The 13053-nt window shown below is 45.7% G+C and overlaps 2 protein-coding genes across 2 annotated transcripts in view; one reads left to right on the top strand and one right to left on the bottom strand.

Moving 5' to 3' along the window:
- The window catches only part of Ttll2 (tubulin tyrosine ligase like 2), a 4876-nt gene extending 3779 nt beyond the window's left edge, over nucleotides 1-1097 (top strand). The window contains 2 exon segments of the mRNA XM_023706512.1: nucleotides 802-989; nucleotides 1082-1097. Of these exon segments, the coding sequence (XP_023562280.1) occupies nucleotides 802-989; nucleotides 1082-1097 (204 nt within the window).
- Nucleotides 1098-3269: 2172 nt separating this feature from the next.
- Nucleotides 3270-13053, bottom strand: part of LOC101592657 (centromere protein J) — a 32359-nt gene continuing 22575 nt past the window's right edge. The window contains exons 7-8 of the mRNA XM_004646236.2: nucleotides 5067-5184; nucleotides 3270-3469 (exon numbers count right to left, since the gene is read on the bottom strand). Of these exons, the coding sequence (XP_004646293.1) occupies nucleotides 3274-3469; nucleotides 5067-5184 (314 nt within the window). The 3' untranslated portion in view covers nucleotides 3270-3273. The remainder of the gene's footprint in view (nucleotides 3470-5066; nucleotides 5185-13053) is intronic.

Genomic DNA, 13053 nt, shown 5'->3' with positions numbered 1-13053 from the left:
GGGTGCTTGCAGCTGTACATGCTACCGCTGGATCCTTCTTTTCTCTTGTTCACTCCCTCCAACCCCTCATCCCCTCCTTATTTACAAAAGCTCTGCTTCCATTTTTTCCTTCTTTTCTCTTTTCCCATTCTCCTCCCGTCTCTTGTTTCTCTTTCCCATTTGAACATTTTCTTCCTCTCTCACACTGTGTATTACAGTTTTGTCCTCATTTATGCTTTTGTTTTCTCATGCCTGAGAAGCAATGTGATACTTGCATAGGTGTGCCTGACTTACTCCATTTAGGAGTATGATCTACATGCACATCAATTTGCCTAGAAATGGCTCCAATTTATCCTTCTTTATAGCCAAGTATTATTCCACTGTAGAGAAAACTGTATCTTCTTTATCTGTTCATCTGAGGACAGCAGATGTTCCCAATATTCAGCTGTTGCAGAGTGTTCCGCCATGTGGAAAAGTGCGACGTGATGCAGCGTACAGCAGACTCCCCTCATCTTAGGAGCACCCATAGATGGCAAGTGATGAGAGAGGGCAAGGTGTTCAGGTAAGTGGCACCCAAAGGACGCAGGAGTGGAGTCCACTTTCCGTGGCTGCAAAGAACACTGAGGCAGTGACTGACAGAGGAAGGAGGTTTGTTTTGGCTGATGGTCCTAGAGACTAGGAAGTCCTGGAGAATGAGTGTGTCACTGCTTCTGGGAAGTCCCGGGCTGTTTCAAATTGTGGCTGAGTACAGACTGGCAGGCGGGCAGGGTGAAGTCTCACAAGAGGCGCATGTGTGCCTGAGACCTGCGGTGCCGCCCTCAGGAGGCCTTCACCCACCCTCCAAACACCTCACAGCAGGCCTTGCAGCAGGCCCGCCTCCTACAGATGCTTGTAAATTCAACAGCTAATGAATGGGCTGCGAATGGCAGTGATGGGTATGCGACCAGCCCTTCGTCTTTCATCCCACAGGGTGAAGTGTCATGCTATGAGGAAAATGACACAAAGGACAGGTGAGGGGCTTTTCCAAGTTCACCACAAACAGTAGTCCCAACAGACCAGCTGGGGTTCTTTGGCTCCTAATTCGCTGTCCCTCCCTCAGCAGTTTGCGGCTGACTTGACCCATTCCCCGGCCCTGTGCGCTCCGTTCCATGATTTCCTTAAATGTCTGCTCCCTTTTTGGTCAACCACAGATGCTTGGGTACTGCTCGCAAATACGTGGATCTCTGCCCCTCAAAATTTATATTAGGCACACTATCAGTCTTCTGTGTCTGTGGGTTCTGCCTCTCGGGAGGCAACCAACTGCAGATTAAAAGTATTTTTATCTATACCAAATACTTAAAGATTTTTCCTTGTCACCATCCTGTAAACAATATAGACAACTATTTCCACAACACTTACACTGTATTGGATATCGCAGATAATCTACAGAGGACTAAAAGAACATGGGAGGATGTGCTTCGATTATTATATAAATACACTGACATTTTATATAAAGAACGTGAGTATCTCTGGACCCCAGTATCTGAGCAAAATCCTGGACCCGACTCTCCGAGATGCTGACTCTATTAGTCTGCTTTCCAAGAAGCTAACAAATACCTGAGATAGTCCACGTACAAAGAGCGAGGTTTGTTTTAGGCCAACGCTGGAGAAAAGAAGGAAAAAATGGAAACAGAGCTTCTGTAAATAAGGCCTAACGTTTGGGCCTGCAGTGGCTTGCTTCCTGGCTTTGGAGGTGGTGAGGAGACAGTGACAAGGTGCAGGTCACGCTGATAACACGCAGCGAAACTGCTCACCTGGAGCCAGGAGGGAGGGGCCGGAAGCTGCGGGTCCCCCTGTGCCCTTCAAGGCACACTCCCAGGACCTGCAGAGCTCTTGCCAGCCTCCACTTCCCAGTCTCCACCCCCCATTAGCACCCCGCCCCCGTTTTTGCCACATGACTCTTTGGAGGATGTTTAAGATCCATACTAGAGCACCAAGGTAAAAGTGTGTGCGGAGGGGAGCGTAAGAGCTGAAGCAAGCTGCTGTCCAACACGCCAGAATGGTGTCCCACACAGGGCCTCCAGCACAGCGATGTCACATACCTCACTACCGGGACAAGTGCTGCGGGCTACAACACGCGGCCAGGCAAATCGCGTGGTGCTGGGTCATGGCCTACTTGTACTTTAGCTTCCTCCGCTGACCTCCAACAGATTAGAAGCCAGAGTTCAGTAGAATATTTTTTTGCTTTAATGATAATTTTTCTATAGAATGATTTTAAGATTCAAAGCAATAAGCAAGCCCATTTTTTCAGTTGAGTGGATTATAGTGGATTTTTGGTCACAGCCACTTATATCTGACAATGTCCTTGCCTTGGTTTGACATTCATCCCATAAGAACAGGCTTTTATTCAGCATAATTACAGTGAAATTCTTTCTTTTCCCCTCAAAGGCAAGATAGCTCATCAGGCCTGAGTTATTCAAATAGTAATACAAAAATACAATTACGTACGCACTATATATTGGGTAAAATAATCATTGGCACTAAAAATAATCACTGGCCCTGAAATTGTCCACATAGAATAAGAAAAAGTCAAATAAATATACATCATATAATGTTTTTAAAAAAGTATTCCTTTTTTTTTTATCTCTTTGGGATTTGACACGTTAGTTTAAAATTTTGTTGAAAAGCAATGTGCTATATATTTTATGCCGCCTGTAAAACCAAAGTAGAGCCTGTCATCGAGCTGATGGTGGAATTAAGAAGTCAAGCACTTCAGAGGAGAATGGCTTTCTGCACAGCCAGGGTCACCATAGCTACGTCCTTCTACCCCAAGTTAGCCTCACTGAGTTGCTAGTCATGACTACTGGGCAGAGAAGGCACACGGGTGTGGACGGAGGGAGGACCAGGGGCCTGGGTCAGCTTGAGCTTGGACGATGCCAATCTGAATGAGGCTGGAGCTGGCCGCCAGACCCAAGAGACTCAGCCCAGTTCACAATGCTTCCTAGAAGCTGGTAGTGGGGTTGGCTCTGTCCTGTGCCAGTTCCCCCAAATGGTGGGATTAGCAAAATGGACACAGCCAGGCTAAGGCCCTAGAAGACATGCTTTTGTAAGCTTCTTATCTGCCTAGTGCTACTCTGATGGCTTTCCCTAAACAGAGACTACAGCGCTTTCCCTTACAATTTCTAGCTGACCAAGTACTCCTAAGGGTTTGGGGCTTTCCGAGATCAATAGGGCAAGAATGGATTCATTTTTCTCTTTGTGCTTGCAAAAACTGTCACTGAAGTTTCATAAACTGTGGTGAGTGTGAGGGGTGTTCTATTTCTGCTTCTGATCCAGGATGACCCTTCCAGTCTGGTCTTTGACTTTGATCCTCCCTGAACTGTACTTGGTCTCCTGGCAGCCATTGCAATACACGGTCCTGCTGGTACCATCAGGAAATTCCCTCCTCTTGAACTGGGCTGTGTGGATTTCTTTCTGTCCATTGCTGAACACGATGGTTTTGTCGCCATTCCTGGTAGAAGAGAAACACTCTGTGAGACAGGCTGTGCCGTAGCCAGTTTTATGAACATGGAGCAGGTAGGGACGAGTGATGCCAGTGCCCAGGGGGAAGGACACAGCTGTGCAGAGCAAGGACAGGAGCAAGGACAAGTACCATTGTTGAGGGCTCAAGGGCTGAGGACACGCAGGTGGGGCCTAAGGGAGATGAACTGCACCAGCAGCTGGGTCTGTGCACTGGACCTAAGATGACAGCTTGAGGCACGGGTGAGCAGAGATGTGGTAAACACAGAGAGCGCCATGACAGGGCACAGAAAATGCCACCACATGAGAGGAAATATTTTGGCTGGCCACAAGGGAGTTAATGGAGCTCTGAAGTAGAGAAAGACTGAGCCTCCAAGCTACAAAACTGAAGGAACAGGGAGACTAAGGACATCAAGGCAACACCACCAGGGTACTACAGCCAAGTGGATCTGGGCTGGAAAAAAAAAAGGACCTAACATGGCTTCCCAGCCCTCTCAGGCCATCATACAGACAGTGCCGGCCTCGGGTGTCTCCAGCTCACACCAACATCCAGAGCAAACCCCAGCAGCACTCTCTATGGTGTGTCTCATGTATTTGTTCATGAAGGTTCTACGACAGATTTAGGCTCCCAGATCCCAGGCCAAAAACAAATGAGCCTTATGGTGCGATTCGAGCCCAGCCAACCTCACTGAGTCAAAGCTGAGTGTCACTCAACCACAGGGACACATTCCGAGGAGAGCATGGTTAGGTAGCTTTGACACCAACTAAGATGACTGTGATGAAATTAGAGTGTGATCTGGAACAGTAGCCTGTGTGGGCCCTGTTACCAACTGACGCATTATGTCCCTAAGTTAATGTTTAAACCTATATTCTGCATAGAGATTGAAATCATTCACAAGACAAACATTGTAGTGTCAATGGTTTTATTTTCTAGAATAATAATAATAATAATTGTTATTATTATTATTATTATCCATGTTTCTGAGACAGGATCTCACTATGCAGTTCAGGCTAGTCTTTAGCTCATGTTTAGCACAGGCTGGTCTCAAATTCTCACAACAATCCTCTTGCCTCAGCCTCCTAAGTTCTGAGATTACAGGCATGCACCATCATGCCCAGCCAATGGTATTATTTTCTGCTATTATTATTATTTTTTTAAATATTTATTTTATTGAGAAACAAATAGCAATGAGACAGTTTCAAAACTGATGAATAGGACAGTTTCAATAATTAATACATTGTACATTGTTAGCTTCTTAGTGGTTATTCATAGTACCAAATGCAGACAGGAGATCCTGTCCAAACACTATTAGTACAAATCTTTCTTTGCATTGAATATTTTCTGCTATTATTATTTTTTTTTCCAGAACCAGGGAATTGAACTCAAACCCTTGCGCTTGCCAGGGAAGTGCTTATTCTACTGAGCCATCTCCCCAGCCCCTGCTATTATTTTTAAATAAATAGTTTTTTTGGGTACTGGAATTAAATACTTAACCTCACAAAAATATACGTTATGTAAATAAATTATCAAATACACAAATCAAAAGTCAGGAATGACTTGGACTCACGTTGTGTGTTCCAGCACCAACCTTTTCACGCGTATGATTGTCCCATCAGGAAACACAGTCTCCTCACAGCCAGGCTTGAGCCTGGTCACTGTCCCATCTGGAAAAACAGTTTCTTTGGAGCCGTCAGGGTAGAATTTTTCTGTAGAATATATTTTTAAATGCATCTTACACTGAAAGTGTTTACAAACCACATTCTATCTCAATGACCTACCTAGGTGAGATTTCTAGAAAGAGAATATTGCTTGCTCATGTGAGTCCATAGATTTAAATTGCCACTTGCACTATCAAATCCCCATGCTGACTTGAGTTTTAGACGAATTAATAATACTTTAGCAAAAGTACAGACAGCTTCCCACTTACAATGATTTGAGGTATGATTTTTCAGCTTTATGATTATAGAAAAGTGATATGCATCCAGTAGAAACCACTACAGCTTAGATCTGGATGCCTCCTCAGAGCCTCCTATGACCATACATGGGCTCTCTAAAGGTTCCTGATTAGAGGGTGGGTGATGTAAACATTGTATAATGCTTTGAGCAAAGGTGCGTGATTAGTCCACTGATTGCTTAAGTGTAGTTCTGGATATGGATAGTGGGAAGGTCCACTTGGGGTAGGGGCGGCACCAGCCAAAAGGCGGGCAGCTTGGAAGGGATAAGGAGGAGAGGCTTCTGCCTCACTGCATGCTGCTGCTTCTGCTGCTGATTGCTGCATTGCTGTCTTCTGCCTGCTCGCCATGAACCACTTCTCCTTTTGTCTTGAAACTAGACAACAATGCAGTGAAGCCTCCACAAACTATGAGCTATAGTAAACCTTTCCTCCTGTATGGTATTTTGTCTCAGTCACACGAAACATAATGAAACACATACAGTCTTGAAACAGAAACTGCAAATTTTGAGTTTGGGATTTTCCCATGCTAGTGACGTGCAGCACTGCTTTCTCCCAGTGGCCATAAGCACAGCCCTCAGGGACCAGGCCATGGCCAGGGAGGACACCGTATACATTACAATGCACTGTGACATTGCTGTGTTTAGTGTCTTAAGTGTATTTCATGTACTTTCTGCTTATAGTATTTTCAACTGACAATGGACTTACTGTGATGGAATGCCATCAAATGTCAGAAAGAATTTATCTATCCCAAATATTCTATGGAACATACTTGTGCCATGAAAATTATTTTTTATTTACTTTGATATTCAAGCACAAATGAGAGTCTGACTCACTATTTGCTAAATCAAGCAATCTAAGTTCAAGGACTTAAATATTATTAGAAAGTAATCAGAAAGAACACCTGTATAAACAATGGCATCTCCTTGCTGCAACCTTCTGTTCTAGCCAGGACTTAAGTAACACACACAGATTTCTTTGCACTGCCATAAGTTATCTGTCTAACTTGCTCAAATATATTTCATGGCGATTCACTCTACTATGGCCTGAATGTCGATGTCTCCCCAAGGATTATGTGTTGAAGCTTCACCCCCAAAGCAGTGGTTCCAGGAGATGCTGCTTTTGAGAGGTAGTTGGGTCTTGAGGGAAGCACCTTCATAAAAGGAACTAGTGGTCTCATTCCAGAGAGCTCCACAGCCTGCCATGACGGAAAGCACCACCAATGTATCCTCACTGGATCCAGGCCTCAGAGCTGTGCAGAACGAGCTCCCTTTGTTTGCAACTGTCTGGTTTGTGGTGATAGTAGGCTGAATGAACTAAGACTCATGCCACAAAGGACTAATATTCCAGACTTATCTTGTGCCCCACTCTGTCAATGTTATTAATATTTTAATATTTTGCTTTAAGAAAACTAATAACAATGTTGATCTTCTCCACACTTTACTCAAATAAACTCCCAGTCTAAGATATTTCTATTGCTTCTCTTTGCTTTCTCACTCACTCCCTAAATCCCACACTTGAGGTCCAAGTACTTCGCTAGGCTCACAGGTGGCAACTTCCAACATCTGAATGCTTTTGACCCTCGCTGTTGAAAACATGTTCATTTACTTCTTATATTGACTTGTTTTGTCAACTGTTAGCAGTTGCCAGCAGACAAGTGGCAGAAAAACAAAAGTGAAGAATCTGACAACTGGGGGAAAATTCTGCCTCTTAAAATAACAGCACAAACTGCAAAGATTGTTTCCTAAGTGAAGTTCTTAGTGGAATGCTCTGGAGAAGTTGAGGCTCATCACTGGTCAATATTTTGAGACTCACTGACTGCCTGGCACATAGTCAATATAAAATATGTCTTTACCAGCTGGTATGAATTTTTCTTTTTCTTTTTTTGGTGGTACCAGGGATTGAACTCAAGACCTTGCTCTTGCCAGGCAAGCACTTATTCCACTGAGCTATCTTCACAGCCCTCCTTTTTGTATGAATTTTCTGAACATTCACATAACAGAAATCATGCCTATAAAATGGCAATAGGGCAACCATGAGGCTCTCATTTGATTTTGTCTCTGAAGCATTAGTCATAGATAGAAGTATAGAATCATTAAAGACAATGCAAATATCCAAGAACAATGACAGCACTTGGATTTCTGGCTATAAAACCAAGTGGTACTTGGAGACCTTCTACATGGACTGGCCGGGGTTCAAAGAAAACACTTATCTATAAAGTACTTTTCTTTTGCACCAGAGCTGAGTGAACACCAATCATCCAGCAAGGCATTTATCAACCAGCAAGTGTAATTGTTTGCTCTGAACTATTTGCTGAGGGGTCACTGAGGAAAGCAATTACTCTTGTCCTCCTTGGTGCTCACTGCCTAATCCCACACCCAGTGGCAGATTGTGAGGATGGTCATCTGAGCACTACACACAATAACCCCGATTGAAAAACTGGGACAAAGACAAGAGGTCTGAAGAGAAGAGTGCAGGACAGCCTGGGACCCGGCGGCAGTGCCGGCCCAGCCTGTGGCTCTTCATGCTTGGGATGATGGCTTGCACGTGACACATTGGGACTATGTGAGGCACAGCAGTGCTCTAGCCCTGGCCTGTGGTCTGCACATCCATGATGTCGTAGTTAGTGGGGCTTGGCGGTATGCCAAAGGGATTTTACAAACTTTCCCACTATAACATACCTAGTAGTGCCAAGGAGAAAGATGCAAAAACCTTTTCAAATCAGTATTTAATAGCAGGGAAAGGGCCTCAAACCACAGCGGTTTTTGGAAGACACAGTAGGCCCCACTGCTGCCTGCGTCCTGTGCTCATCTGCTAATCCCAGTAGCCCAGAGACACAGGCTACAGAAGCCTTCTGGGACAGGGTACAAGGGCTTCACCTTGAGAAGCTGAGCTGGGTCCCTGCTTCACGATGACACACTCGAGGCACGGGTCACTCGGAGGGGTGAACTGGAAGGCACCTACTGTTCTCCAGTGGAGCTTACCAGGGAGAGTGTGTGCTGCCGTGCTCTCCCCGAGGAGCCAGTGGCTACAACTGCCTGCGGAGTGGGCTCGGCCCTGCAGCCCCACTGCCTGCAGGCCTAGGAGCAGCACAGTGTGGCTGCAAATGCAGGAGCAGCACAGAGCTCCAGGACAGACACCCCGACTGGGCCCGCAGGACCCTGCCAAGCATGGCCCGAAAGGCACGGAGCAGCAGCATAAGGAGGCCTGGGCAGAGCCAATGGTGCTCGCTCCAAGCACGGAATCACCAGAAGCAGACAAAGAGAACATGCACAAAAAATAAGGACTAATGGAGTAAGCTGGAAACAAGAGCAGACGGCGCCCCCCAGAAGACCAAGGAGAGCTGATAGAGACTCCGCTCTGCAGTGAAGAGTGTGATCCTTCAAATCTAGCTTAAAGGGTGTATTAAATAGCATGTAATGCCCCACTGGAGAGAAAATTAATAACCTAGAAGATTACTTAAAGAACCTAACAAGAAAGTAAAAAAGATAAGGAGGAAATATGTTTAGGACCGAGGAGACTAGAATAAAATGATATAATATACCTGCAATAGGAGATTTAAGAAGAGAAAAAAAGAGGACAGATGACATTAATAAAAAATAATATCTGAGAATTTTGTTGGACTTAAGATAGTTTTGGCTAGCAGATAAAATCTAGGACGTGCAGTTAAATTTGAATTTCAGAGAAGCTATAGATAATTTTTAGTATAAGTATGTCCCATGTATTACATGGATCATACAATAAAATCATTTGTTTGCTATCTAAAATTGAGAGATTGGGCATGGTGGCCTGCGCCTGTAATCCCAGCACTTGGGAGGCTGTAAACAGGAGAATCACTAGGAGTCTGATCTATGTAGTGAGATCCTGCAGACCCTGTAGACCTGGCCCTAAAATACAGAAAAAAAATTGAAATTTAGCTGAGCATCCATACTTTTATTTGCTAATTCTGGCAACCCTAAGTCATGTGAGATATAAGTCGCCAGACCCAAAATACATGACATAGCCCCAGTGCAACAAACAAAATTAAGTCCACGGCCATGGACATCACAAGATGACTGGAGGCAGTTCTTCAAAGCACTGAGGAAATAGGAAAATCGCCGTCAAAGGGAGAGATTAGGCTGCTTCCAGTGATCCAACAGACGCTGTAAGGCTGTGGAACAGTCTTTCACATGCTAGAGGAAGCTCCTATGAGCCCTGGCTCCAAGGGCTGTAGGGAATACCCCTCTGAACAAAAGTCACCTTCCTTGCTGTGGCCTCCACGCTCCACTACCTATACTTGGCCTTGTCTGTGGTCCCCTCCTGCCACGATGCCCTCCTTGCTTCTCCAAGACACTCCGTGATCCGCTTTCTTCACAATGTCCTCCCCAGTATCCACAGAGCTCCCTCCCTTCATCCCTGCACTCCCACCCCCTTGAAGGCCACCTCTTCAGGAAGGCCTCTGTGACCCTCCGTGGACAGTGGGCAGAAATAACGAGAAACAGAACAAAGACCCCCCGCTTTCGGCACACTAACCGGGGGAATCGGAGTGACAAGCAAGAATAATGAGCCCGAAAGTCTGTATAAACTTTAAAAAAATACTTAAAACTATACAGGAGTAATTGTAACTCATGTCAAGGAGAAAACTCAACTTAGAATTAAATCTGGCAGAAACAAGCACAACAGAGTGAAAGATGGGCAGGGATGCAGTTCATCTCAAGAGACTCATGGGGCTTCTGGGGGTGCTGCGCACCTTGGTGCACGAATGTCCTAACTGTCCCAGCCGAGGGTGTCAGGAGGTGGGCCCCAGTGGGGTGCCTCTGGAGGCTGTGCCTCCTGCCGGTACTCTTCTTCCTGGCTGCCAGGAGGCCCACGGCTGGGCTCCTCTGCCCCATTCCACCATGATGTTCTGCCTGATCTCACAACCACACAGTGGGCCCCGCCGAGCAGGGGCTGCAGCCTCTGAAGCTATGAATCCTGTAAGCATTTCTTCACTCCTTCTGTGGCTGTCAAGTATTTTCTCCCAGGAATAGGAAAGCTGACCAGTACATGGGACAAGGAGAAAGAATGTCCCAGGACGTGTAGTGCAAGGTTAGAAGCTGAGCAAGTAGGAGTGCTTTGTGCTTTCCTGGAACGTTTCTGTAAGGTTGAGCTTACTTTAACAGAAACATTAAAAAGTTTTCAATGTTTAGAGTTCTAGCTAAAATTAGAGCAAATAAAAATTAAAGCAGGAACAGTGCAGAGTTTGTCTTAATGGAACAAATAGTAATTGGAGGGAATGTTATTCTTAAGATACACAGAAAGGGCCAGCAAGATAGCTCAGTGGATTAAGCACCTGCTTAGGCAAGCACAGAGACCAGGGTTGAATTGCCAGCACTAGAGGCTGCCCTGGCCCCAGCCCCAGGTGCACTGAGCCTGCACCGACACCACTTTTGATGGTGCACATCTGTAATGCCAGCTGGGGAGGCTGAAAATAAGAGTAGCACTATGAGTCTGAGCTGTGTAGTGAGACCCTGTACCACATACATTAAAAGAAGGGGCATTTAAAATAAAAAGAAATAGAAAGCATGTAGCACGTTTCCAGAATACAATGTACATGTTCATTATCAACATGAAAAAAGTTTAAGTGAATAAATTGAAATACAGGGGAGAAGATCACATGAAGATTTGTATCCACCATCATACAAATTATGGCATAAACATTTAGCTTTAGAGCACCTGATTACACTATGACCCAACATGTTAGTCTCTGAAATACACCCTAGAAGCACCTCTACCCGTCTGTGCAACACAAGCCTGGCTTTTCAGCCCCATTTACATGGATTAATCTCATTTCTTAGAGAAAAAAGCAATCATCCATCATCTAATTGTGAAAAAAACAACAACCAAAAAAAAAAAAAAAACCAGAATAGGGAATGAACTCAGCTTCACTTATAGAGTTTGCATACCCAAATAACAGAACACTTTTTGATCTAAAGATACGCAAACAAAGCGATGGTCCTTGTTAAATCAGACAAGCAAATCAAGTTTACGTGCTTCCCGAATCTGCCGCTGTGGGCATACTGCCACCTGGCGGCCACTTGCAGCCCCAGCCCTGGAGCTGCTCCTGCGGAGGGCACCTTTACCGTGACACCCTTCCTGTGGCTGGGCAAATGGCTCTGAAGACAATCTTAAGGGTGTGTGCGGGGGTCCAGAAGGGCTCCCAGTGACACTATGTGGGCAACGCCCTACACCCATGAGTCAGCTCATGTAAGGCCATTACCAAGCTGGCTCCACACAGGAAGGGACATTTTCCCTGCAAACAACATTCAAATTATTTCTGTTGACACAAATCAGGCAGAAATCTATCCACACACACAAAATCCAGATGGACAGTGTTTTTCCCCAAGAATGCAGACATCTGGGCAGACACTAAGAAGCAGAACTGTGCATTGTTATGCAGACTTTGGCTGTCCTTGTCTTAGTGCAAAGTGTTTTTGCACAGCATACTGAAGTTGGCAAGATTCCTTCACAATTAATAAAAACTCTTATGTAAAATGCAAATTTTGGGGTATAGCAGAGAGTAGAAAAGAGATCAACGCTCACAGCTAAGGCCTTGGTCAAGAAGCTGGGATAAGGCTGAGCCCCCAAGAGGCTCAGGAATAAGTAAATTGATTAGGTCAATAAGAGTAATTAATATAGGCTGAGTTCTGAGCTGCTGTGTGCCAGCCACGGACACCTGTTCTAGAGAGGAAGACAAGAAATTACTACTTCAGAAATTCCTGGCTTTAAGGACCAGCCAAATAGCTCAGCAGATTAAAGTGCCTGCAAGCAGGCACAGGGACCAGGGGTTCGACCCCCGTGGCTGCTGTGCTGTCCCCGCCCCTGGGGCACACTGAGATGGCAATTGAGACTGGGCGTGGTGGTGCACACCTGTAATCCCAGCTCTTGGGAGGCTGCAAACAGGTGGATCACTATGAGTCCAATCTAGTAGTGAAACCCTGAACACCCTGTAGACCCTTCCCTGAAACACAGGGAAAAGAAAAAAAAAGAAATTCCTGGTTTTATAGAGATACAGAGGTTCAGATTCGGCAGATGCAAAGTGAAGCCACTGCTGACCTTTTACAGACCCAAACTAGATGGCAGCAGCAACGCTTCCGAGGTGCTGAGCCCCTGTACTCCTGAAGCTTTGCCAAGGAGTACGTTAACAATCAGTCTTGAGGACGATGCTCCAGACTGCCCCTGAGTACAGAGCCATGGGCACAGTGATTTACACACCCTCAAAGGCCCCTGACACCTCAGAAACTTACAGAATGGGGTGGGGAGACCTCACACGCTCCAGCAATTTCCAATCAGACTAGCCATGGGGCACACTTGCTGTCACTCCGCGTTAGTTATGACAGTTTTGGGAAATGCGCCATAGTTTCCAAGTCAGAGCAGCATCCACTGACAGCCCAGAAACAGTCACCTCAGAGAGACCTGCCCTAACAGCCAGGTTCTCCAACTCCAAACAACAATCAGCAGACCTGCTGGACCTCTCCAATGCCCCAGGGGGGCCCTCAGTGGTGCCCCGCAGTCTTGTCCCCTCACTCACTGTCCACATCGAAACTCAGGCATGAGAGGATCCTCCCTGGGTTAGGACAAAGGTGGTCAGATGGCTCCGCCTGGG

The sequence above is a fragment of the Octodon degus genome, unplaced genomic scaffold (assembly GCF_000260255.1).
Source record: "Octodon degus isolate 3935 unplaced genomic scaffold, OctDeg1.0 scaffold00261, whole genome shotgun sequence".
NCBI lineage: Eukaryota > Metazoa > Chordata > Mammalia > Rodentia > Octodontidae > Octodon > Octodon degus.
Note: the sequence above shows the minus strand (reverse complement) of the source record. Positions and strands in the feature narration are given on the sequence as shown.